The sequence below is a fragment of the Lynx rufus genome, unplaced genomic scaffold, assembly GCF_022079265.1.
Source record: "Lynx rufus isolate CCGP_SWC_20201006 ecotype Redwood Valley unplaced genomic scaffold, mLynRuf1.p SCAF_16, whole genome shotgun sequence".
Taxonomy (NCBI): domain Eukaryota; kingdom Metazoa; phylum Chordata; class Mammalia; order Carnivora; family Felidae; genus Lynx; species Lynx rufus.
In genome coordinates this window covers 31,328,859-31,355,103 of record NW_025814830.1, presented here as the reverse complement: position 1 = coordinate 31,355,103, position 26,245 = coordinate 31,328,859, and the positions used below count along the sequence as shown (strand labels likewise).

The window sequence follows — 26,245 nt, the reverse complement described above, 5'->3', positions numbered from 1 at the left end:
TGCAAAAGACAGAAACAGATGTGCTTGGTGGGGGAGATGGGGAGAAAGGAGCCTGCAGAGCTCCAGGGCCCCTACCTCCTAGTGCTCCCCTGTGCTGTCTCCTGTCACCCCGGTGCCTGAGCTGGACCCCATGCTCCTGCTGTCCCAGCACACCACCTCAAAACCCCATCCCATCTTCAAACCTGCCCTGCCCATGGGGGTCATCCCATGCTTTCTTCAGTCCAGGATATTACCCTGGATCCTGCCCAGAGAAGGACTTGAACTCTTTCCTTAGCAGATCCCCTTCCTCCCTGAGCCCCGCCCAGACCGTGGGGAGTTGGAAGAGGGGCCTAAGTCAGCCAAGTTAACAAGGTGAGTGAGGTGGGGGTGGGGAGGAGCGAGCCTCTCAAACCATCTGGAGACCGTTCTGCTGCAGCATCTAGGATGAATCCCCTCACGTTTTTAACAAAAGAGAAGTGAACCCATTTCCTCCCCCGGCCTTCACAAAAATAAACTAAAGGGAAAATGAGCCGGCGCGAGGATGCCAGTGGGACGTCGATGCGGGCGGGGGCAGGTGGGCATCTCTGCCAGGCTAGGGGCTTCAACAGGACACCTCCATGGTGTGATTGACCTGGCCCAGCCCCTCGCTGCTCTCCGAGTGGGTGCAGGCCTGCGGGCGGCTGCCATCCACCGAACCGGCACTGGTGAGCGATGCGGTACGAGAGCGGGCGAGGCGGGTCATGCTGGCCGAGGGCACTGTGGGCAGAGATGGGAACGGGCATGAGGACTGGCAGGCGGGTCTGGGTGCCAGCAGGCAGGAGAAGGGTTGACACAAGCAAAGCGGCAAGACCCGTTTTTCCAATGGCACAGAGGCCCCTCCCAAGCCAGGGCTCTGGCACCTACTCCATCAAGCCGGAGGCATGCAGCACCAGCGAGTGAATGAGCCAAAGAGGGGGGGACCGGGCACCCCGCAGAGGCCAGGGGGACCCAGCTCACAACAGCTGGCCAGAGCTATGGCCAGAATGGGGTCACTGCCCGGGTACCCCTGAGCTGCTACAGGGACGGGACAGAATTCCAGCGATGCCCCCCCTCAAGAGGATGATGGGACAGGGGAGTGGGACTACTTCCGTGAAGAAGGACTAGGTGTGGTGGCCACAAACTGCCCTACATCCAATTTCCATCCTTATTTGGAGTTTCACGAGCAAGACGCTCAGGGGCAAACTCCACCTCCCTGAACTCAGCTGGCCATTGGTCCAGCTGGGGCATGGTCAGACACCCTTGCACCCAGGGCCAGGCCTAGGCTTTACCTCTGAGAGGCTCTGGTTCCAAATGCCTGAGCTCTGAAAGCCACGTGGCCCATGGCCACCCAGAAGCCAGACCGCTCTGAACCCCAGCCAATCTAGAGCCCTGACATGGGACGCAGCCCACTAGGTCCAGGATCTGTGAAAAAGCACGACTCTTTTGGGCTTTAGGAGGCGAGCGGGACACAAGAAAGTTCCAAACCACAGCAAGATGAGGCCCGGCCGCAGCGCTGCACAGAGGAAAGAGCAGGGGGTCCTGGGGTGGGGATCCATGCATCAGGGGAGGGGCCACAGGGCTACCTGCTCCTCCACTCAGCCTTCGGTCCTTCAAGTATGCAACTAAGAGAGAAGACAGAGCCAGAGGGGTGGGGCAGGGTGGGGGGAGACACAGAACACGGGTGAAGAGCGTGATCCGGCGAGGCCAGGGTGTTGCGAGGGTCAGGAGAGAAGACAACAGGACAGGAACAGAGCGGGCTGGGGCAGGGCCAGAGCTTTAGGAAGCCCCCTCCTGCCCACCCACTGAAGCAGCAGCCCTGGAGGGAGCCCTGATCCCACGGTGGAGGCACTCATCTTGCTTCTCCAGCCTGGGCTGTGACCCTGAGGGGCTCTTGGTGACAGGGCTAGTGCCAGCACCCTCACCCTTCTTCTGGGCCCCAGTTCCCCCACGTACAGAATGGGGGAGGCCTGCACAACCTCCTAAATCCTGCCCAGCTCTCAGGCTGCCTGGTGGCATTTTGCCTGGGGTCCTGAGAACATGTCCCAGCCCAATAAGCTTTGCTGGTCTACCCATCCCACAGATGCTCACGGGGCAGGCCCTGGGCTCAGGCCCAGCCACAGAGCTCCTGCTGTGGTTCGCTGTTGGCTTTGGCCTCTCTTTGCCCTACATCCCCACAAGAGGCTGGCAGGCTCCTGGGGGGCCAGAGGGATTTCCACTCCTGGCTGGGCCCCCAGTTTTCCCCCACGGGCCTGTCCTTCTAAGGAGGCACAAGCTCCAGAGGGTAAAGTCCAGGGGGGAAACAAATTCAGGGAGAAGAGTTTTGCTTCCAGCAGGAGAGCCAGGTATATGGGGGAAAGGGGAGGAATCAAGGAGATAAAAAGGGTGTGTGCATGTGCATGTGTGTATGTGATTTAGAGGTGCCCATGAGCAGTCTGGGGATATCATCCCTGCACAAGGGGCAGTTTGGAGAGGGGAGGAGAGTGGGCATAGCCACCCCTTGGCCCCTACTCCCTTGGGGTCTTCATATATATGCAACCCCCAGGTTTGGCTGCCTTGTCTCTCTCCTAAAACCCAGGTGGCCTCACTTGCCTTCCTCAAGCCCTAGATTCCAAGACCACTCTAATGTCCCTTGCACCATCCCACCACGTGTGACAAAAGCCCTTCTCAGGTGCCATAGGCCTGGCGGGGAGCTGGTGGTATATATGACTCACCTGTAGGCAGGCTTTCTGGGCAGGACTCAGCCCTGGGCTCTCGTCCCCCAGGGCTGGAGGAAGAGCCTTACCGCTCCAATGCTGCTAGGAGAGCACTGTCCCAAAGCCCCTCCAAGAGCAGAGGAGAGCCAGACATAGCCTAGGATCATCTACTTACAACGCAGGTGGAGACGCCCTAGAGGGTCCCCCGTCATGTGGGGAGCATGTGGGGAGTGGCACAGCATGTGGGCCCTGAGAACACAGAGCTCATATGCCCACAGGCTTAGTGCCACCTGCCACCGTGTGCCAAACCCACTTTGCTGCCTGCCCACCGGTCTCTAGGGCGGGGGCAGGGGGAGGTATACTTACTGTAGCCCATGCCTTGCAGGAAATATTTGAAAGCCTCAGTCAGCTTCCCTGGCTGCAGGACAGAGAGACAGTACATGCTTTGACTGGCTGCCTGGGATTAGGGGAAAAGGAGGCTTCCCCCACTTGGGCCAGATAAGGGAAGGAGGGCCAAGAGTCTCACCTGTGTGACTTGGGGGAGCCCCCCGGAATCTGCCATCTGCAGGGAAGAGAAGGGGGTGAGCTGAGCGGGGGCCACCCCACACCCTGCCCAAGCCTCATATACCTAAACAGGCTGCGCTGACCCGACACGCTGTCCTGCTCCCGCCCTGGATGGGACCCCAGGCAGGCCCCTCCCTGAGGCTGGGCCCTTGGCTGAGGAGCTGGCCTGTGGCTGGGGAAGAAGGCCTCACCTTCAGGAAGGTCGTGGTGGTTGGATCCAGTTTGGAGTTGCACTCCACCTAGGGACAAGGTCAGCAGAGTAAGGCAGCCCCAGCCCCCAGGGTATCAGGGGAGCCCCTGCCCCAGTTGCTAAGGCAGGTTCTATTCCCAGAGCTGAGAGGCTCTACTCGTGAGAAGGGTGTGCAGGGGGCAGACACGGACTGACACCGGGGCCCTGGCTGAGGCTGCCCCACACCCGCCAGGCTGCCTTCTGAAAGTCAGGCCCCTGCAGATCAGGAAGCAGCGCCCCAAGGGACCTGAGATCCTTGGACTCCACTCATAACTGCTGGCCGGACGATGTCCTCACGGGGAGCCAGGGCCACCTTGGTGGCAGTGGCAGGCAAAGTGCCAGGGACCGCGGGTTCAGGCGGTGAGGTGAGGGAGGGTCAAGGCTCAGCAGGAGACTGAGGCCCCTGCCCGAGTCCCCATGGCCACAGCAGCACACACCGCATTCCTCCAGGCCCTCAAGCACAGGGAGGGTGTGCTAGTTTCTGTCACACAGGGGGCTACCCTGGTACTCCTCACCCCAGGGACGGGGTGGCCATCAGGTGGTCTGGCCCCAGCTCCCTCCCGTCTCCACGCCTCCCTCACTCGAAGGGTGGGATTGTGCCAGGTGGTGATGCATCATGGCAAGACGGTGGGAGGTGGGGTGAGAAATCCAGCATCCAGTACCTGGCCCTGCCAGCCAGAGGCCAGTGATCTCCGTACTCCTGCCTCCCACCCCCAGTCAGGACGCTGTCCCTCACTCACCACCCCGTCCTCAGCAGGCGCGTTATCCCCGACCACCAGCATCACGGGGCAGCTGCAGGCACAGAGGACAAGGGCTGTCTGGCTTGGGCGTGGTGGGCAGGGACAGGCTGGGGGGTGAGGGGCACTCACCGGAGTGTCTTGGCATTGGGTACTGTTCCAGGCCGATTAATGTCCAGGTCTCTGCGGCTGCAGGGAGAGGCAGAGGTGGGCATCTCAGAACTGGATCTGAGGCGGTTGTGTGCCCCAGGCCTGCCCCTGTTGTATTCCAGCCTTACCTCATCCTCCCACAATGGCAATTATGGCCCAGCATCCCGGGCTGGTCCCAGAGTTAGGGTTTACAGTTATTGAGTTGTCTCAACTATGGAAAAGGCTCTAAGAGATCCCAGTTAGGGGTAAACAGGGAGGCAGGGATCTGCTCTGCACAAACAGGGGTCTTCAGGCCATGCCTCATACGTAACTTCTTCTCAGACCCTGCAATTCATGCCAGGTGGGCCCTGAAATTTGGCTCTCCCTCCCCCTTGAAGCACTCTGACATGCACCACCACCTGTGCGTGGGATTCCTGGGTCGTAGAGGAAGGCAGGGCCTAGCCTCTCATTCTCCACTGTTCCTCCAGCACCATGCACACGGCAGGTGCTTAATAAACATTTGTAGGAGAAAAAGAAAGGAGGGAAGGCCAGTGGGCTCTAAGGAGCACAGCTTGAAAACCATGGAGTTCATCCAACCCCCCCGCCCCTCCTACAGATGTCAGCCCTGAAGTTCAGGCTGGGGGCATCAGGGATGCTGCCCAGCTTCCCCCACTGCTCCTGGCCGGCCAGCAATGCCCCGGGGGAAAAGGCGTGGAAGAGCCCAGAAACCAGAGCTGGAAGCCCTACCCTACCCTCTGTCCTTCGAGGGGTGTGACCTTGGGCAAGAAGTAACTCTTTTCTTCTTGGTACAAGTTGTTCATCTACAAGCTTGGGAGAGCACGTCTCCTGCCTGCCTCCTTCTGTGACTGGTTGTATCGAGGGGACAGAGGGGGCACTCTGTGGCCTGGTGCTGCGGAGCTGGGCCCCAGGCCGCCCGCACCTGTTGTACATGTTCCAGAAGAGCTGCAGGTTGGCCTGGTTCACCACGTTCCCGATCTGCTGCCGGTAGCTCTGCACCAGCTCTGTGTTGCTCACCAGCTCCTCCTGGGCTCACGGGATAGATGGGGGAGGTGCACGGAGGGGAGCGACAGACAGGGATGTGGTCTCAGACGGGCACAGGTGTCCCAGACAGAACCACCCTCGCCCCATTCCCAGCAAGTGAGGGAGGAGGCCTCCCACGTCTGTCTCAGGAGAGTAGAGTGAGACAGATCAGATGCCTCATGACCCCAACCCAGATCCCCTCCTGGTAGAAGCCCCAGGTGCCCCTGGGAGTAGACAGAACCAGGCCCTCCAGAGTCTCCCAAGGATCCCCAGTTCAGCCACCACTGCTGCTCCTGTGGGGGCCCCACCCCCTTACCTGGCTGAAGAGGTGGGATAGCACCGTGTCAGGTAAAGTGCTGGTCAGGCCGGAGAGCTGTGGGCCGGGGTGGAGGCCAGTGTGAGTGCCACCCCTCACCACCACCACCCCCTTCTGCTAGGTGGACCATGCTCACCTTGGTGGCCGCCCAGTCGATCCAGCCTTTGCCGTTGGGGTCAATGTTCATCAGCACCAGCCCCTCCACCAGGTCGGGGAAGATAAGCTGCCATGAGAGGAAGACAGAGCTTGGGAGGCTGGCTAGTATGTAGGGAGCCCCAGCCTTCCCACCCGGCAAACGGGCTGTAAGATGCTGACTCTGCCTATCTCACAGGTGGTTGGGAGGGGCCGAGGAGGAGGACGTGCTCTGGAAGGGCTTTGAGGAGCCGCAGACGCCTCCACTGGCTACAGATGGAAACCTGCCTGCCCCCCACCCCACCCCTTCTGGCTGCCTCTGCTCACCCTCTACCCCATTCGGCACCTTTCATTATTCTTTGATTGGTTTCGAGTCTATGCCTATGTCACTGTTTTCCACCCCTTTTAACAGGTCTTTGAATCTGTTTGATCTGTTGTAAAACTGAGGATTAAACATCCTCAATAAAACATTTTGTTTAGGGGCACCTGGCTGGCTCAGTTGGTTAAGCCTCTGACTGTGGCTCGGGTCATGATCTCATGGTTCCTGGGTTTGAGCCTCACATCAGGCTCTGTGCAGACAGCTGTCTCCCTCTCTGCCCCTCCCCCACTCGCGCTCTCAAAAACAAAAAAATAAGACATTAAAAAAATTAAAAATAAAAATTAAAAAATAAAACACTTTGTTTCTTTGCTTTCATAGAAAAAGAAGCTCTAGTGAAGTAAGAAACTGACCTTTCCAAAGCCTGTTTTGTGTTTGATGGTAAAAGAAATTCAAATGATCTGTTCAGGTGTTTGCCCACATTTAGGGGAAAATGGTCATATACATACGACTTTACTATCCTGTCAAGTTTATCTGGGGTGACAGGGAAAATATATATATATATATATATATATATATATATATATATATATATACTATAAGTATAGTTATATACACTATATATGGTAATATATATAACCATATATATAGTTTCATATATACTACTATATTACTATATATATAGTTTTATATATAGTTATAACGATATAGTTATATATATATATATCTATATATACATATATATATGTGTATATATATATATGTATATATGTATATATATATATATATATATACATATATAACTACTTGTTAGTAGTTAAGTGCTGAAATCCATACTGGAGTTGAAAATTCCTGGTCTTTTCTTTTGAAAAAAGAAACACTTTGAATCCTGAAAATTAAGTTTTTGTTTTTAGAGATGAAAAGCTTGTGGGCTCCTACCCAACACAATGTTTCTGAAATGCAACTTCCTTTAAACCTTCCAAACTTAACGTAAGTGTAATTTTTGGTTAAAAAAGGACTTGTGTTTCAGGCAGCAACCTCTTTGACCTTGGCCATAGCAACTTTTTACTAGACACGTTTCCAGAGGTGAGGGAAACAAAAGCAAAAATGAACTACTGGGACTTCATCATGATAAAAAGCTTCTGCACAGAGAAGGAAACAATTAACAAAACTAAAAGGCAGCCTACGGAAATGACATCTCTGATAAAGGGTTAGTATCCAAAATCTATAAAGAACTTGTCAAACTCAACACCCAAAAAAATAAATAATCCAGTTAAGAAATGGGCAGAAGACATGAACAGACATTTTTCCAAAGAAGACATCCAGATGCTAACAGACACATGAAAAGATGCTCAACATCACTCATAATCATGGAAATAAAAATCAAAACCACGATGAGATACCACCTCACACCTGTTAGAATGGCTAAAATTAACAACACAGGAAACAACAAATGTTGGCAAGGATGTGGAGAAAGGGGAACCCTCTTACACTGCTGGTGGGAATGCAAACTGGTACAGCCACTCTGGAAAACAGTATGGAGGTTCCTCAGAGAGTTAAAAATAGAACTACCCTAGGATCCAGCAATTGCACTACTAGGTATTTACCCAAAAGATGCAAAAACACAGATTCAAAGGGGCACATGCACACCAATATTTATAGTAGCACTATCCACAGTAGTCAAGCTATGGAAAAAGCCCAAATGTCCATGACTGGACATGGATAAAGAAGATGTGGTATATATACACAATGGAATATTACTCAGCCATCAAAAAGAAAGAAATCTTGCCATGCAATGACATGGATGGAACTAGAAGGTATTATGCTAAGTGAAATAAGTCAGTCAAAGACAAATAGCATGATTTCACTCATATGTGGAATTTAAGACACAAAACAGATGAACATAGAGGAAGGAAAAAAAGAGGGAAGGAAACCATAAGAGGCTTAATGATAGAGAACAAACAGGTTGATGGAGGGAGGTGGGCGGGGGATGGGCTAGATGGGGGATGGGTATTAAGGAGGGCATTTGTGATGGGCACTGGGTGTTGTATGTAAGTGATGAATCACTAAATTCTACACTTGGAACCAATTTTATCATCTATGTTAACTAACTAGAATTTAAATAAAAACTTGAAAAGACGGGAAAAAAAGCCTTATGTTTAAATATTACCCTAATTACTGAATGAGTGATTAGGATAATCCTTACTTAGTGGCTAGAGCAGTTAGTTGTATGGTTTGCCGCTAAAAGAAACTTTGGCTGTGGATAATGGTAAGCAAGTTATAGTCTAGTATTTTGAGGAAATGTATGGAAAAAGTAATCTCCCTCTTTTTTTTATTTCCTAGGGTGAATAAAAGAAAACAAAGGGCTTTTCTGAGTGAAGAGGAAGTGGGGGGGAGGGGAAGGAGAAGGAAGAAAGAGCAAATGTTCCTATGGTTGAAGGGTGGCCCCCTCCAGGAGACATCAGCCCTGGGGTGGGGGTGGAAGTAAGGAGACTCACTGCAAACTTGGCCAGCACATAAGCTCCGGCTCCTACTCCGATGCCAATCACGTACTTGAACCTGGTGGAAAGCGTGGCTGGTCACTCCAGGGCTCGGGGAGGTACTTCCCATGATTGCCATCAGGTGACTCTGATGGCCCCCCCCCAGCACAGGGACAGGGTAAGGGCAGACACTCACCCAAAGTGCTGTACCACGCTGGGGAGCATGGCGGCCAGCTGCTCCATTGAGGGGAACTGGTACCTGCAGGCAGAGCAGGAGGTCAGGGCCAGGTGCTGCCTGGGGCACAGAACTGGGAAACCTGGAGGGGGGCTCCCCGGTACCTACCCCTGGGGAAACTGTGACGCCCCCACCTGCTGACCAGGGGCATCCACGTGGCACACCACAAAGTGCTTGGTGATCTCCTGCATGTCCTCAAAGTTGAAGAAGGTGTTGAAGCACAGCTTGTCTGCAAAGACACACCTCTCAGCTGTGGCTCAGCAAAGGGGTAGGGAGGCCTGTGGCCCTGAGAGGGAGGGCAAGGCAGAGGTGGTCAGCCTCGTGGCCCAGCAGTGACACCAAGGCCCAAATGGCTAAGGGCACCAAGCTGAGGGTGAGTGGGGATCTCCGGGGCCCTGTGGGGAAGGAGGGGAGGCAGAGGAAGGCAGGATGAGGCTGGGGTGCACTCACGATTGAGGCCCACATCATGGTAGGTGAGGATGGCCGGGCGGTTCCCTTTGGGGGAGCCCCGGATCACCACATGCAGAAGGCCGTAAGGCGTCTCGATGTCATGTTCCTGGAGGGGAAACGGTACCAGACACTCTGGGCAGCCCTCAGTGTGGCTTATGGGCAGCCTGGGGGCTGTTGGGCCTGTGATGGGCCCTCCACCTCCCAACAGGAGGGCATCTCATTCTCATCACCCCAAGCAGCCCCCAGGGAGAACAGAGCAGACGGAGCACTTTTTCCCAGAGGCATCTGGCACAGGGACAGCATGAGCCAGTCTGCGCGGGGAAGTTTTGCAGACTGGTGGGGTGGGCGGCCAGTGCCCAGGCCCTGCTGCCCTTGGCCCTTCAGAGTCCAGTGAAGCTCGTTTTCTCTGTCTCCCTGCAGCCCCTCCAGGACAGTTCTGCCACCCTGGCCTGAGTCGCGACCTCAGCATGTTCCTCCTCCATTCAGAAGGTGAATGGCCTCAACAGCCCTGCTTAGAATCTGCAGGAACCTTCCCCTTTCAGCCAAGCCCAGCCTCCAACCCCCGCACCTGACCCTGGCTCCCACCTCCACACTCTTACTCATGCTGTTCCTTCCACCTCAAATGCCCCTCCCCCAGATCTCCAAGGCCTCCCTTCCAACAGGGCATGGTTAGATGTGCACTCCCACCCCAAAGGCCTTCTTGCAGTGACCACTATAGGATCCTCCTGTGTTCATGCCCTTGGTTTTGTGGCTTGGGGTTTTTAGTCCTTCAGGAAACAGTGCTGGATGATGTAGGTTCAAGACCTCCTCTGTCCCTTACTGTGTGACTCTGAACAGGGTATATACCACTTCTCTGTGCCTCAGCCACCTCTTCCCACGCATCTCACGGGGACCCCATGAGAACGGAAGAAGCTGATGTCTGTGGAGCATGTAGCACTTGCAGAAAAGGAGGCTGAAGTGCTCAGGCGTCCCTGAGCCTTAGGGAGGTGCCCTGCTGGCTGGTCCCTCTGCCAGCTAGTCACTTTGGGCCACTCGAAGGACAGACTCTAAGAGGGTCTGTCAGAGCTGAATTAACAGCCTTGCCCTGCACCAAGGGGATCCCTGTGGGTTGTCCCTGTGAGTTGGAGGCGAAGCTAAGGTCAAGGGCAGGAAAGGAACAACATGTGTGCATGTTATGCATGCATTTGCCCCTTTTGCAGATGGAGGACGCTTAGGTTCAGAGAGATACCATTTTCCTGCCCCTGAGAGAAAAGGAGAGACTCAGGAGGCAGGAGACAGCTTCCTGGGGCCTGGTGTTCTTGGGTCAGGGCTCAGAGGACCACTGTTCAGGCCTGTGTCTCCAGTGGGGAATGGCAAGGTGATATAAACCCTATGGCCAAAGGCCACACCCTGGGAGCCACAATTCTGCTGTGAGACCTTGTTAAAGAAACCTGATGTCCTCTAAGTGGTCCCAGGTCCACCACAGCCTCCCCATATCCTAGGCCTGTCCTCCCTCAGGGCCATCAAAACAAGGAACACTTCCTGCTCACTGACTCTGACCAGCCACTTGTCATGTGTCTTCTCATTTACTCCTCACAGGGACCCAAGCCCCAGAGGAGCAAACTGAGGTTTGGAAAGGAGAAATAACTTGCCCAAGGTCAAGTCCAGAGAAGGTACAGCAGGCCTTGCCAGGTGCCAGCCTCAGAGATCAGGGGTATGAGTCAAGGCTCCACCCAATAGATTTGCAAGCAGGCAGTTTTCCAGAGCTGCCTGGCCCTGTTTGGTGGCAGTGAGGGGTGGGGTGGGGGGCGGGGAGGCATGCAGCATCCTCCACAGTCTCTTAGCTCTGAAGAGCAGGGGTTGGGGCAGGAGGGATGCACAGTGCTATGGAGGGAGGGTGGGGAAAGACTGGGAGGGTTGCGGGCAGGAGGGGCGCCCATCGCACAAGAGCTGCAATGCGCTTCCTGCGGGTGTGAAGGGCAGGTCCGTGTGGGGTCGGCTCTAGTCCTGCCGGGTTCAAGTCCGGGCCCAGGGTGGCAGTCTTCCACCCTCAGACCGCCACCACCTCAGACTTCCACCCTCTGACTGCGCGTGAGGGGTGTCTACCCGCCTTCCAGCCCTGGTGTGACCACAGCAACACCATCACCGGTGCCTGGGCAATGCTCTCCCTGCTAAGGCTTAACTGCCCGGGGTGGGATGGGCTGTGGAGGGCAATGGCCCGGTTGCTGGGCCTCTGCGGCCCAATGACTTGGCTGAACCCTCCCCGGCCAATCCAGGAGCTCAGACCCAGCTCAGCCAGATGGAAGCCCAGTGTCCCCGCTCCTCTGGGTCCTGCACAAGAGGGGTGATCCAAGGGCCGCGGCCGGACCCACTAGGAGCCCCCAGCCCTCAGGGCCGGGCGCTCCCATTGGCTCCTGGTGACGTCAGAGCCCCCGCTCCCCGCCTCCAGGTGGGCGCCCGCGAGGCACAGCTGCCGCAGCAGCAAGGGAGGGGGCTCTGACGTCCTCTCTCTGCCGTCCGACTCCTCTCTCCTGTGACCTTGAGGACTGGAGGGGGGTGCTCCCAGCCGGGTTTCAGCACACGGAGGGGGTGAAGGGCTGGGGGGAGGGGCTAGTACACTTCATTCCATCAAACCGCATCCGGGATTCGGCCCCCCGGGTGCAGACCCGGGGTAGGCGCTGACGTTGCTGCCCGGGTGCAGGGCACCCGGTGGTCTGTGGCACCTTCAGGGCAGGCCAGGCGTGGGGGGTGTAGGAGGTGTGCTCCTGCTTCTCCCTCCTGGAGGAAGGACAGCACCCCGGGGCACTGCTGCCCTGCCCCCCGCCCCGCAGGCTCATGGCTCCAGCGTTGGCTTCCCCCACCCACCAAGTAAGACCCGCGACCCCTCCTCGAGCTCTCCCCCGCAGGGACCTGGGCCTGAAGGCTCGGGTAGCACCTCCCCCAGACCTCCCCGCCTCAGCCGGACTGGCACGGCAGTTCCCTGGGGACCACGTAGGCGCTGCAAGCAACTCCTAAGGAAGGAAGAGGCTGTCTGTCCTTCGATTGTCACTTCAGTGAGGCGATCCGAACAACCAAGACAACCCTCGCAGGATCAGAAAGGTGGAGACCCCGACACGTGCAGTGAACACAGCCTGCCCCAGGGCTGAGATGGTCACAGGCGCGAGGCAGACGCCCACTGGGCACCTGCGAGACGGAGGGCACACCGCCAGGGGGATGTGCACGCGCTGGCACACCGGTCCACCCAGGCTTGCGGACAGGTCACAGCCCTTCCCCATAGACGCTGACTAGCAGCTAAACCCTAACTAACCACTGATGCAGGCCAGGGTCACCAGGGAGACTAGAAACTGCTGGCCTTGCCTCGGTGACTCCCAAGGTGAGGCGACTGAAGGCAGATCCGCCGCCAGGGGCAGAGGGATGTCCCGTCCTCCCTGCCCACCTGGCCGCCCCCAGAGCCCTCACTCACCCCATCCCAGCACTCCGGCATCTTGCCGAGCGAGAAGGCGATCCGCCTCTACCAGGAAGGGCAAACAAAGGCCTGAGTCACCACGGTCCAAAAGGAGGGGGCAGTGAGAAGGGGAGACGGCGACGCTGTGATGGGGCGCCGCTCCCGGGCCATTTATAAGCAGAGGCTCGTGGCCTAGGCCGGCCCCGCCTCCCTGCGGGGTTTCTGCGCAGCCACACGCTCCCCCCGCCCCCAGCCCCCGCTTCCAGATTGGCTGTCGGGAGACAAACCTGACTCTGATTGGCTTCCGAAGTCCTCTCTCACCGGCTCCTGCTCCTCCCCCTGCTCCTCCCGCCCCCAGCAACACATCATCCTCGATGGTCCCTAGCCCCTAACTCCCGCCCCCCCACCTCCCGCGCGGGCACACACCAACAGCTGCAGCTGCACGAGGGGTCCTGGGAAGATGAGAGAAGAGACCACACGTACAGGTGTGCCCTGTGTCAGGTACACAGGAGCTCTCATGAACACGGACACTAACGCGGGGCAGGGGAGGCCACACAGGCATGCCCAAGGCGGCCCCGCCCTTGTCCCATTCCCAGGGGGGCGGGGAGGGCCAGAGATGGCCCCGAGCCCAATCTCCGCGTCAGAAAGGTCTGGATGACTTAACCTTGAAGGGACGAGGAAGTGACTGGCTGTCTGGGGCAACCTTCCTTCGTGACCCTGTTCCAGGGAATGCTCCTTCTCCACTCCCCAGGTTCTCCCCTCAGGTAGCCCTCATTCTGCCCACATGCACGCCTAGCGCCTGCCCACAGTGCTGAAATGGGGCTTCTGGGCGCAGGGGGCCTGGGCAGATTGCAGAACCAGCAGGTATGGTGGGGACGCACCAGTCTTGCCCTCCCCACCCCCACCCTGCAGCAAGGGGCTGGAGGCTACCAGGGAGAGGAGGGACTGGGGTCAGCCTATCAAAGTGGACACGCCCACCTACTGCAGACCCACCCACAACCAGTGTGGGGCTTGGCTCCCAGGTGTTGGGGGGGGAGGGGCGCCAGGATGCAGAGGCCACCTCAGGCTCTCTGCCCTGTCCTGAACAGCAAGGACTTGGGTAGAGAGCTGGTTAGAGTCCTGCAGGTAGAGGAAACTGGGAAGGAGGAGGCCGAGGAGAGGAAATAGGTCAGGGAGGTGAGCAGAGGAGAGAGCCCAAGGACTGAGGCGGCAGGAACCACACAGAGAAGGAGGGTGCTAGGCGCCTGTGCCCCCATTTTGTCTCTTTGATGAAGGAGCATGGACAGCCCTGCATGCTGTCTGGCAGCACTGAGGGAAGGGGGTCACCTCCCCATCTCTGGTGCCCAGTGACCTGGTCAACACCTGCCATGTGTGCTATTCCTGGCCACATCCTCTGTCTGGAGCGCACCAACGACTTTCCCTGCCCCATCTCTGACCTCTTGCCAGGATATGGAGCACGGTGTCCCACGGCCCCTCACCTACCAGCCATGTTCCCTGTTCCCTGCGGCCACTTTGGCACAGCCACGCCCCCTGCCCTGTCCACAAAATGCTCCTACCTGCTCCTCAAAGGGGGCGAGGGGTATCCTTCCACCCTTTCTGCCACTAAACCCCTGCTCTTCCATGGTCGCCTTCCAACTTTATGCCCAGTCCAGCCTCTGACCTCTGAGTGGCCACCCTTGGACCCAGCTGAGAAGCTGATCCTGGATACTGCCCACTCCAATCCATGGCCTGATTTCTGCTCGGCTCACTGCCTTCAAATCCATAGACTTGAGTTCAAGTCCCGGCTCCCCCACCCACTAGCTGGGTAACCTTGGGTAAGGATTTTTAATTTCTCAGCCTCCTCAACTGTAAAACAGGAACCATGCTTTCCTGAAGAGTTGCTACCAAGACAAGAAAGAGCTGCATGAGGGGCTCTACACCTGAGCCTATGCCTGCCCAGTCCCTGACAGGGGAGAAATGGGGCAATCCGTGTGTCTCTCCAAACTGGCAATTGGCCCCTTCCCTGGAGGTTGTGCAGTTGTGGCTGGACGAGGCAGGCTCAGGTCCTACCAGCCAAATCTAGGCTCCGGTCATATCTCTGCCACTTCTCTGCTGTGTGACCCTGGGGAAGTCAGTCAACCTCTCTGAGCCTCCACATCTGTAAATGGGAGAATAGCTGTGCTGTCTGCATGAGTGGCTGCAAGGATAACACACAGTCCTCACACACCTGTGGAAAATGATGAGAAAACTAAAGCACACAGAAGTTAAGTGTCCCAAACAGCTAGTAAACATGGATCTTACTAGCACCTTAGCACTCCGGGCCTGAGGTCACATTTTTGAGTAGCAAATGCTTATTAGCCTATCTCCCACTTGCCAGTCTCTGTCAAATGCCTTACAGGTGCTACCTTATTTTATCCTCTTATCACCCACTTTATAGATGAGGAAAATGAAGCACAGAGAATTTCTGTAACCTGCCCAACGTCACACAGAACCAGGAACCACACTCGGGTAGTCTGCCTCTGACTCCATGCTGTGGTGGCATAGCCACAGTTCTCTCAGCATCTGAGTGCTGGGCCTTGGGCATCATTCCCTACAAACACGTGGGGAGCTCCGAGCTCTGTCCTCACTGTACAAATGAGGCAGTGACGCGTGTTGGAGGTCACATGGCTCATAAGTGGCAGGGCCAGGCCCTGGACCCAGGTCTGTCTGGCTCTTGTTTGTCTTGCCTCCCCCACTGGCTGGGTCCACTGAGGCAAGGAATCAAAGGGGATAAAATCCCTGCCAGGCCTTGGCCCAGATAACGGTCATCCGTCCTCTCAGCTGCTCGTCTAAAAAAAAAAAAAAAAAAAAAAAAAAAGAGGCAGCCTCTGTGCAGCCTCCATGTGGTGCAACTGGAGACAGCAAGGTGCCTTTTAGCACATGCTGCCCTTTACCAGGCAGAGGGTCCCAGGCACTGCCAGCAGTAGCCCTGGGCTGGGCCTGGTACACAAGGACTGAGCTGCAAAGGATCCCAGGACTCCCTTCTCTCCTTTCAAAACCTCCAGGGTGTGTTTTGGGGGCTGGTAGTCAGCACCTGGCCTGGCAGGTCCCACTTGGTGTCAGGCAGGGGCTGAGGGCTGTCCGTCCACACATTCTTGCCTTCATTTGAGCAGGGAGGACAAGAAGTCCCCCTTGAGGTGCCTGTATTGATCTCCAGCTGGGCCTGGGCCATCTCCTGGCCACGTCCCTCCTTTCCCTCCTCACAGGCTCCTGTTTGTTCCCCAGACCCCATCCTGCCCTCAGTTCCAGAGCCCTTTGTGTTTGAACTGATGCTCCCCAGGGATCAGAGCACATGCATTGTTCTGAAGCCTCCTCTGGTGTCCTTGAAGGGACACAGGGCCTGATGCACAGGCCTGGGATCTGGATCTTTGCTGCAGCACTGTGCATGAGGGGGAGCAGCTTGCAGGCCACCCTACTTCTTCTGTCACCCTGCATCCAGACCAGGAGGCTGGGGCTATCCTGGGGCTCTGAGACCAAACCAAATTGAAGTCAGGTGGGGCCAGGGCGGTGGCCTGGGGGCTAGTTCCATCTAGCCAGGAGGAAGGGCCTAGAAGGATCTGATTTTGTTCAGCAGGTTTTGATGGCCAGCAGGGCCCTGGAACCCACTGAGGTTCCCCATTGTGTCTTCCACCAGATGTCTTCCAAGACCCGGAAATAAATGGCCATGATGGGACTCAGAGAGAAACGGCTGGCTAAGTGAGCGAACTCATCGCGCAGAGGAATAAAAACAAAGAACAATTTCAATTTTCACGGGGAATCTGGCATCAAACTAAAGAGGACACGGTTGTCCCGGCAACAGCTTCCATGGAAACAGGAGCTATTTCAGAGCACCAACCTCACTGGAGAGTTTCCTCACTGGAGGAAAGTGCTGATTCAGATGACAGCATCCCATCTCTATCCTCACTCTCCCCAGGCCTCACCCCTGCTTCAGTCCTGTTCAGGGAAAGAGCGGCACGTCTCCACTGGGCAGAGGGCAGATCAACCTGCTGTGAGCAGGCGGGTGGTCCTGGAGGCCGCAAGGTGCCCGCACAGAAGGGCTGTGACCCTCCTCTGGGGCCGGGCTGGGCAAGGTAAGGTGCCAACCAGCTGTCAGGCCCCTACCTTGGCAGTTTGAGCTGAGACCTACCTTCCAGTCTGTGTCCACCGCCAAGAGGAAGGTGTCAGAGTTCTCCTAAGGGGAGGCAAACAGAGAGGTGGCATGTTAGGTCCTGGCTGGCCCAGGGGGACCACAGGGGCTCAGCCTTGAGCAGACTCGCTAGCTGTTCCCCAGTCCATCTTACTGTTAACAAAAGTGATGCAGGGCCTCCCAGGCATCAGGCCAGTAAGTGTCTGATGGACGAGCCTACAAGCAGCGACTCATACTTATGAATTCTACCTATTCATTTGAAATGTGAAGATTCCCTTGGGGCGCCTGGGTGGCTCAGTCGGTTGGGTGTCCGACTTCGGCTTAGGTCATGATCTCACGGTCCGTGAATTTGAGCCCTGCATAGGGCTCTGTGCTGACAGCTCAGAGCCTGGAGCCTGTTTTGGATTCTGTGTCTCCCTCTCTCTCTGACCCTCCCCCGTTCATGCTCTGTCTCTCTCTGTCTCAAAAATAAATAAACGTAAAAAAAAAAAAATTAAAAAAATAATAAAATGTGAAGATTACCATCTTACAGGTAGGAAGAGTGAGGCTTAGAGAAGCTGAATCACACAGCTATTAAAGGGTGGGATCTCTGATGAAGCCAAATCTTTATCGTTTGTCACTTTGTCCTGCTTCCCCCCACAGATGGTTTTCAAGGTCATTGGGACATGGCAGCACACCCATTTTAGGGATGGGGAAGTTGGGGCCCATGCAGTGAGGGAAGAACTCGTGGGCTTTACTAAGCTGCACAGAGGCTCTGTCTGGGCCTGTACTTCCTCCCACCTTTCCAGACGTGCCTGCTCTGTGCTCTCAAAGCACGGAGGTCTCCTGTTTTCAGGCTCATTTACCCCAAACGGTGTGAGTCACCGGTGCCTGTCCCTTGCACTGGGCTGTAAGTGCCATGAAGGCAGGACCGTGTCTGACTCTGCTCCTACCAGAAAGCCTATAATGGAATGGGCTTCCCAAATCCAAACAGATTTGGAAGAATGAGTCTGACTTTGCAAACGAGGGGAACTGAGCTCAGAAGCACCCATTGTTGGCAAGGCACAGAGAGGCAGAATGCAAGAGGGCTAGAACCCTATATGTCTGTGTGGCCAGGTTCTCCCCAATGCCACCTACCAGCCCTCAGACACTCGTCTTCTGTGGGTTCTGGTCTAGGGAAGGAAACCTCATGAGGACGAGGGGAGGACCAGCACATTTCCTGGAAAACCAGAGATCCTGGGTCTCTGCCTTGCTTTCGACTGTGTCTGTCTAGAAACCTCTCCTCCCCTCTGCTCAGCTATGACAAACAGGGCAGGCCACCTTGCTTCCGAGCCTGTGTCTGCGAGGATTCAAGAGAAGCGCGGTGTTAGCTGTCACTCTGTCCTTTATACTTCTGCACTTGACTTTGTATGCTGCACATGCTCCCTATGGCTCTACTGAATAAATACACAGATAAATGAGACAATCAGATGAGGACGGGGATGTTGTCAGAGGACGGCAACCCAAGGGGTGGGCAACTAAGTACAAGAAAGAAAATGACCCTAAATCACAGGAGTAAAAAGAATGAAAACCAGCAATTCGGGTGTTTTACTCTCAAAATAAGGAAAAGTTGAGCCACCTGCTGTGTGGCAGGTGGGGCAGTGGGGGTGGTGGAGAGAATAAGATGGCACTAGAGGGCCTCACACCCAAGGAGGAAAGCCAGGTCTCCTGCAGCTCGAACTGCATCAGACACAATGGCTGTCCTCTGGCTTCACCTTCTGGCTCCTCCAGGGCCGGGAGGGTTCTGCCTGGGGGAGGGGTGGAGAGCATGGTTGGTCAGGCCACTCCCAGAGCCTCCGGAGAGGATGGTGGTCTCAGGAAGGGGACGAGGCTGGTTACTGATGAATCATCTCACTGGAAGATCACCCCCAAGTGGGAAAGAGATGTGAGAGATTTTTATACCTGGGAATCCTAAGGGCACAGTTATCTCAGAGAAGGGAACGGTTTTGTTAAAAACAAAATCAGCACAAGGGATGAGGCAGATAATGGCAGGGTGTGCTGTGTGCTCTCAGGGTACTGGGGGTCCCCAGGAGATGGGAAAGCCTCTGGAGGGGCAGGACCCCAAACCAAGCAACAGCAGGAATAATACAAGGCAATCCAGAGACCCTGGGAGGTCCTGGAGGTGCAGGAACAGTGGGAGGAAGGCAGGTGGGAGGAGGCCCAGGAGCACCTGTGGGGAGGATGGGGATGCAGGCACGGGGAGAAGGGGCAACAGTTCTCCCACAGAGCCCTGGACACCTGGCGGCCGAGTCTTCAAAGGTGAGCAAACCTGAAACAGTGAGAGATGGCGGGTAGAGATGTGGAAACATTCACTCCTCCCTGGACTCAAGAACTTGCACCTAACAGGTTGCAGGTTTAAAAAGTGAGGGGACAGAGGAGCACCTGGGTGGCTCAGTCGGTTAAGCGTCCGACTTCGGCTCAGGTCATGATCTCACAGTTCGTGGGTTTGAGCCCCACATCGGGCTCTGTGCTGACAGCTCGGAGCCTGGAGCCTGCTTCCAGATTCTGTGTCTCCTTCTCTCTCTGCCCCTCCCCTGCTTGTACTCTGTCTGTCTCTCAAATGTATCTTGAGAAAAAGAAAAAAGTCAGGGGACAGACCCCTTCCCGCACCGCAGCTACAAAAGGAGAATCAGCAGAAGAGAAAGCCAGAGCCAGAATAGCTCTGGAAGGCAAAGAGTGAGGCCACTAGAATCCACAATGGCCACGCTGGGAGCACACAGGTGTTTGGGGCTTTTAACGTGCCTTTGGTAAAAGCAGACGTGACCAGGTCCACGGCATGGGACTTGTGCCAACCCGAGAGAGAGAGAGAGAGAGAGAGAGAGAGAGAGAGAGAAACTGAGCTGGGGACTTGAGGCCTCCACACAGGGCTGAGATGCAGACCCTTGTGCAGGGCGAGCACGTCACAGTGGCAAACTCTGGTCCAGGTCCAGGTGGGATGGAGTGAGGGACACCAGATGCAGCAGACAGACAGAAAGCAGAGCCAGGCTGCTGGTCAAAGGAGCCATGCTTGCCGAGTCAGGGCGGGAGGGCCAGCGAAGGCTGGGCCGGGCTGGCAGGGGAGGAGTGTGGGGGCATGTCTTGGGGTGCTGAGGTGAGGGTGGAAGGACAGGCACGGAGGCGTGAGGCTGTCGTGCCCTCAGTTCTACGTGCCGACCACAGACCTACACTTGGTACCAGCAGGCAGACCTCCGTGCGGCCGCTCTCTGATCCCACACCTCAGCCCTTGTGATGAGGTCCAGGGGTCCCCAAGGGCACCATCTGCCCACCAAGCCTCACAAGCAGGCTGGTCTCTGCTCGCATGACTTGAAAGGGATTGTGAGGAGGAGAGGCTTTTTCAACAAGTTTGGAGAAACTTCCTTCTGAGAAGCATCTCAGTCTGTGATGACCCAACCCTCTTTGCTGAGAGCCTACACTGTGCAAGGCTCAGTTAGGCACCAGGGAGACCAGAAATCAAACAGACAGGATCTGGACATCAATATCAGACCTCATGTCAGACAAAGCCCCTTGGAGGAGGGGGCATTTGATCAGAGCCTGAATAAAATGAGGGGAAGTTCGGGGCTAGGTACCTCAGGCGGAGGAAGCAACTGGGAACATGATTGGCTAGTACAAGGAAGAGTGGTGGGCCTGGCGGCAGCAGAAAAGGAAGGAAGCGGGGAGCCTGGGGGGCAGGTGCACGCCTCATCCTGGGCCTGGGAAGGATGGTGGTGGTAGCTCCGAGCAGGTGGCAGCCACTGACCAGCTTCAAGCAGGAAGTGACATGATGTGCTTTAGAAGGTTGTAGGGTAAGGAGAGCACTGGGGAGAGGCCGGCAGACAGGAGATGAGGGGGCCTGGAACAGGGAGGCAGGACAGCTCGGACGGGTGCAGCTCACCAGCCACCCCCTGACCATTCCTGGGAGCTGCCCCCACATACTCAGGTTTTGTCAGTTAACTCAAGGTTCTGTCTTGAAGATAACGGGCAGGACCTGAGCCTCATGTGGTTGGGCCCCGGAGCCCCAGCCAGCCACTCTGTCGCACCAGGAGGCCCCCAGTGGCACTTGGGCTCCCCTCCCGGCTGGAGGCTGTGAAAGGGCAGGGTGGAGACGGGAGTGGTGGGGTTTCCGGGACTGAGCTCTTGGCTTCCCCACCTGTAAGAGGAGGAGTGGGTAGCACAACCAGCAGAGACCCGGGGTCCTGACATGCCAGGATTCTACAAGCAGTGGACCCTCAGCTGTTCCTTGCAGGGAGGGGGAGGGAGGCTGTGCTAGGCGTCACCGCGACGTGGGGTAGAAACAACTCTGGAATCTAATGTCTGGTGCCCCAGTGGGAGCCCTCTGGACACAAACACCTCGACAGCCTCAGTCCTACTGCTCCCGAAGGCTCTGTTGGTAATATCTGCCCTCGTCCCTCGGAGGCTTGTGAGGAAAGACACAGAAGGCCGCAGGTGAGTAAAGGCCCTGGCACTCCCCAGTGGGTACCTCCTGGGGCTCCAGGGCCTCTCAGAACTGAGGGTTGAGTATGGCCTCATTCCCCAATAGCTATGCGACCTTGGCCAAGTGACTTAACTTCCTGTGCCTCAGTTTTCTCATCACTGAAATGGGAATAACTCTCCCAAACAGCCTCCCAGCCCCAAAGACAGCCAAAGCCGCCAGGCCCGCGGCTCCCCGTGGGCGGTCCGAGGGCTCCTTGCCATCAGCAAGACTGGAGGGAAGGCACGAGTTTTCCTTCTTGACCACGAGGTGGCGCCCTCCGCCCCAGGACCGCGAAGGGGCGACTCACCAGCTCAGCTGCGTCCTGGCCCCGGAGCAGTGGCTTCTCCTCGGGGAATCGCAGCTCCTGCAGTCCGGCCATGGTCACGTCGTGGAGCAGGAGCCCTAGGGAGGGAGGGAGGGAGGGCGGACGAGGATGAGGGTTGGGCCCTGATGCTTAATCTCCCCCCTTGCGGAGGAGGGCAGCACAAGCCCAGGCCAGGCAGGGGCACAGGGCTCCGCACGGACTGCCCCATCCTCCCTGCATCTCGCAGTGCTTCATGGGGTATAGCAAGGCTTCATCTGCAAAAAGCCGCCTGTTTGGCTCAGAGGACGTCATTATATTATTTGCTCTTAAAAGTTAAAGCATGTTTAGAAAGAAAGAAAAGAGAAAAGGCACCACAGGATGATTCCTGAAACAATTTCAAGGAAAATTCTGCATTTATTGAGATGCAGGGAGATGGGTGTGGGGGGGCCACATGCAGGGGCAGATGCAGACAGAAGCCCCCTGTGGTTGGAAGTGGACAGTGGGGTCCCGGAAGGGACGGGGAGGAACAGAACCCAGGGCTGTCCTGGGGGCCTGGGAAGAAAAGCCTGCCCCCGCAGTGTGGCAGGCAGTGTGCAGTGAAAGAGGGGGTGCCAGTCTCCATGTGCCAGCAGCAGGGAGGGATGGCCACTCAACCCACAGCCACATGATAGGTCCCAGGCCCTAACAGCTGAGTGTTCCTGGGAGACCCTGGGGTTCTAAACCTCAGGAAAGGGTTACACGTGCACATGTGTGTATACATGCACGCCTGTGTGTATATTTGGAGGTGGTGGTGGTGGGGGCGTCGGAGACAATCTGTCCAGCTTGGCACAGCCATTCCTACTTGGATTTCATGACGTCATAGATTAGAATGCAGTAACAGAAAAACTAGCTGAGGACGTGAACTGGAAATCCAGAAAAGAATTAAGATTGACCAATAAATACACGAGAAAATATTAAAGCCCACTAGAAGTCAAATACATTCAAGTTAAAGCAAGATACTCCCCCCCTCCACCCCCAGAACTGGAATTTCTCTTGCACGGCTTGTGGGTGCATAAATTGTTACATCTTTCTGGAGGACAGTTTTGCAGAATGAATTAAAGAAATTTAAAAGGTTCATATTCTTGGACTCCACAGTCCTCTCCCTGGAAGAAATTTCCTAAGGAAACCAGAGAGGGCACCTAATGATTTATCTGTAAGAATGCTCACCACAGTGCCTTTTATAATAATAATAATAAACTAGAAAAAGCTAAATGTCCATGAATAGGGCATTCCACAGACTGCAGGTCAATCACTTGTAAACGATTATGTAATACCATGGGGAAATGCTTGTGTCATAATAAATGGAAAAACAAGTTACAAAACATACAGTATCCTTGAGATTATAAAATAGGAATAGTTCCACAGAGAAGCCTGAAAGGATGTACATATAAAGCTTATAGGCATTATTCCTAGGTGGAGGACTGAAAAACTAGAGTCTATCATCTGAAATCTAGAAAAGCCAACACTTTAAAAATTTTTTTTTTTCAACGTTTATTTATTTTTGGGACAGAGAGAGACAGAGCATGAACGGGGGAGGGGCAGAGAGAGAGGGAGACACAGAATCGGAAACAGGCTCCGAGCCATCAGCCCAGAGCCCGACGCGGGGCTCGAACTCACGGACCGCGAGATCGTGACCTGGCTGAAGTCGGACGCTTAACCGACTGCGCCACCCAGGCGCCCCAAGAAAAGCCAACACTTTTAAAAGGCTATATGGAGATGATCAGCAGTGCCTTATTCTCCCAAGCATTTCATGGCTTACAAAGGACTTCTTGTGCTGTTTGATTTTACCCTCAAGGGAAGGGAGATGAAGAAACCAAGGCTAAGAGAGGCTCCGTGGCATGCCCAGATAGGGCCAGGCCTGGAAAGGGGGTCTTTGAGTCCCTGCTTTAGTCCAGTGCTCATTCAGTCCTCCCATTCATTCACACCCCTCCCCCCTCCCCCCCCCAATTCTCTTTAGGTCACTTGTAAAATTGTTTTAAATGTTTATTATTGAGAGAGAGAGAGAGACAGAGAGAGAGAGAGAGAGAGAGAGAGAGAGAGAGAGAGAGAAAGAGAGCACGGGAGGGGCAGAGAATGAGAGGGAGACAGAAATATGAAGCAGGCCCCATGCTGTTAGTGCAGAGCCTCATGTGGGGCTTGAACTCACGAACCCTGAACCGTGAGCTCATGACCTCAGCCAAAGTCAGACACTCAATCAACTAAGCCATCCAGGTGCCCCTCTATTTTGGTCACCTTAAGGGTGAAGCCCTCAGACTTTCCTTTCCGTCCTGAAGGCTGACAATCCCACTAGCTGGCTGGTCAGAACACACATCCCTCCCCATCCTTTCCCAGATGGAAGGCCCAGTGACTATGGAGTCTGCACTGTGGTTGTGTGGGGCCCAAGGGCACAGGGCCTCAGATGGGACCTATTCCCGTGGCAGACCACGGCGGCAGCTCCAGACCTTCCCTGGGCTTCCTTCCCTCCTGTTAGAAGCAGGAAGCATCAGTCCTCCAGAGTGTTATCAAGATGCCTCGTGATAGCATGGGGATCCCCACCTGAGTCTAGTTTGGGGTTTAGATGTGCTGAGGTTGGGCTGGGAGCTGACGGCCACCTAGGCCTCATGGGAAGCTAATGGAGAGGGGCAGGGCCCCCACCCTCACCCCCCAGGGGAGAAGCCCAGCAGGGAGGTCCCTGCCTACTCAGGCCCCCAGGTCCCTGCACCTCTGAGCCATGCTGGAGCTCTCTGTTCCCAGTGGTTTCCGGGGAAACCAGCTAACACAATGCAGATGGGCTGTATTTTTAGAAAGGCATCCTCTCCCCTCCCCCTTTCTCTTCCATCCTTTCTGATGTGTGCATTCATCCATCCATCTGGGTGGGGAGCTGAAAGAAGGGCCCCCACCATGGAAAACTCTTCCCCCATTAGGACTTTTTTAGCTGTTAGTCTCCTTGAATAACCAACTCGATTAAACGCCTTGGCAGCACTGGGGCGTCCCCACCCTCACCCAAGCCTGTTATGAAACCACTGTGGAGACCATCCTCCCCAAGGATGGTGCTATTAAAAGGGCTGAGAGTGGGCAGTGCAGGGACAGATGGCCTGTGATCGAGGGGGTGGTGGGGAAGGGGGATGGAGAGAAACCTTATAATTCAGAGAGCTGGGAGTGTCTCAGCCCATGGAAAACAGGCAGCCCAGGGCCCAGCAGGTGGTGATGTGGGGCTTCATAACAGAGACATTCCCACAGGGTGCTGGCTTAGAAGCTTCTTCATAAGAAAGTTAGGGTTAAAAAAAAAAAAAAGGCAGCTAGATGATAAGTTAAAGGAAAATGAAATTCCTTACCAAATCAACACAGTGTATACCTTAAACGTAGACAAAGTTATATATCAATTATATATCAGAAAAGTTGGGTGGCTGGCGGGGGGCACCTGGGTGGCTCAAGTCAGTTAAGTGTCTGACTCCTGATTTTGGCTCAGGTCACAATCTCATGGTCTGTGGGTTTGAGCCCCACATTAGGCTCTGTGCTGGCTGGCAGTGTGGAGCCTGCTTGGGATTCTCTCTTTCTCCCTCTCTCTCTGCCCCTCCCCCACTTGCACACTGGCTCTCTCTCTCAAAAAATTAATAAATAAACTTTAAAAAGAAAAGAAAAGCTGGGCAGGGAGGGGAAGAGAGATTCCTGTTGACCTCCCACAAAGAAGCCACGGTCAGATCTGCAAGGAGGTAGGTGGCACAGGGCAGGGTTGGGTGGGCGACCCCAGGGGTCTGGGAAGCAACAGTGATGGCTCTTTTCACTCTGCCCTTTTTTTTCCCTTTTGATCCCTGATTCTAGCATGTTAGATCCATATAAGCCTGGGATTATTCTAACTCTCCATATTCTCGGTGCTGAGGCCTGGAGTCACTGGAACCATGGCCGGTATTTCTTCCCTGTCACTCACTTTATTTTGGGCAAAACCACTAAAAGGATGCTTCTCTGCAAACTGGGGGCATGAGCTTTCCTTTGCCCACCTCAGAGGTGCATCAGAGACAATGGATAGAAAAATGCCTTTTAAATGGAAGATTTTGGCACCCATCTGGATGGGACAAAAAGAATTTAGCAAAGGTGATTGATCAGGGTCTTGCTTAACTTCCTCCTTGTGCATAAGGCAACTCTGGGTTCTTTTCCTGCTGTCTTTTGCTGGATTCACACCTGCTGGCAGGAAGGTTACACGGATGTTTGCAGTAGGGGGAATGGACACGTGGCCTCTCTGACCAGGTGACAGAGTCACATCACAGGGCAAACGGGAGCTGGGAGCAGCGGCAGGGACTCCTGAGCTGCGTGGATGTGGGTGATTCTTGACGAGGACCTGCATTTCTTTTAAATTACTTTTGGTTCCTGGTTTGTGCTCCTTCCTTCCTTCCTTCCTTCCTTCCTTCCTTCCTTCCTAGAAAGAGGAAATCTTTTTTTAATGTTTATTTATATATTTTTGAGAGACAGAACACGAGTGGGTGAGGGGCAGAGAGAGAGGGAGACACAGAATCTGAAGCAGGCTCCAGGGTCTGAGCTGTCAGCACAGAGTCCAACACGGGGTTCGAACT

General features: G+C 55.2%; 1 protein-coding gene across 4 annotated transcripts; it reads right to left on the bottom strand.

The window, feature by feature from the left end:
- Window positions 1-580: 580 nt before the first annotated feature.
- Window positions 581-21,749, bottom strand: NDRG4 (NDRG family member 4). 4 transcript variants are annotated; one of them, XM_047079225.1, is made up of 16 exons: window positions 21,663-21,749; window positions 16,888-16,932; window positions 9,320-9,425; window positions 8,978-9,098; window positions 8,831-8,893; window positions 8,653-8,713; window positions 5,843-5,929; window positions 5,707-5,763; window positions 5,290-5,393; window positions 4,353-4,409; window positions 4,224-4,275; window positions 3,446-3,493; window positions 3,217-3,252; window positions 3,057-3,108; window positions 1,581-1,619; window positions 581-735 (listed from the first exon to the last, which is right to left on the bottom strand). In XM_047079225.1, exons 1-16 carry the CDS (start codon window positions 21,732-21,734, stop codon window positions 581-583), a joined length of 1,155 nt encoding a protein of 384 aa, XP_046935181.1. In that variant the 5' UTR covers window positions 21,735-21,749. The 4 variants fall into 4 exon arrangements, with proteins under 4 accessions (XP_046935181.1, XP_046935182.1, XP_046935179.1 ...); XM_047079226.1 differs by lacking the exon at window positions 1,581-1,619; XM_047079223.1 differs by lacking the exons at window positions 16,888-16,932; window positions 21,663-21,749 and adding an exon at window positions 12,762-12,782.
- Between the last annotated feature and the right edge of the window lie 4,496 nt (window positions 21,750-26,245).

Bases quoted from the DNA above. Each gene is read 5' to 3' on its own strand.
- NDRG4 (XM_047079225.1), bottom strand. From the start codon at position 21,734: ATGGCCGGACTGCAGGAGCTGCGATTCCCCGAGGAGAAGCCACTGCTC. The intron at 5,930-8,652 runs GTGAGTCTCCTT...CTCTCATGGCAG, and splicing joins ATGTGCTGGCCAAGTTTGCA to CTTATCTTCCCCGACCTGGT. The intron at 5,394-5,706 runs GTAAGGGGGTGG...CCGTGAGCCCAG, and splicing joins TATCCCACCTCTTCAGCCAG to GAGGAGCTGGTGAGCAACAC.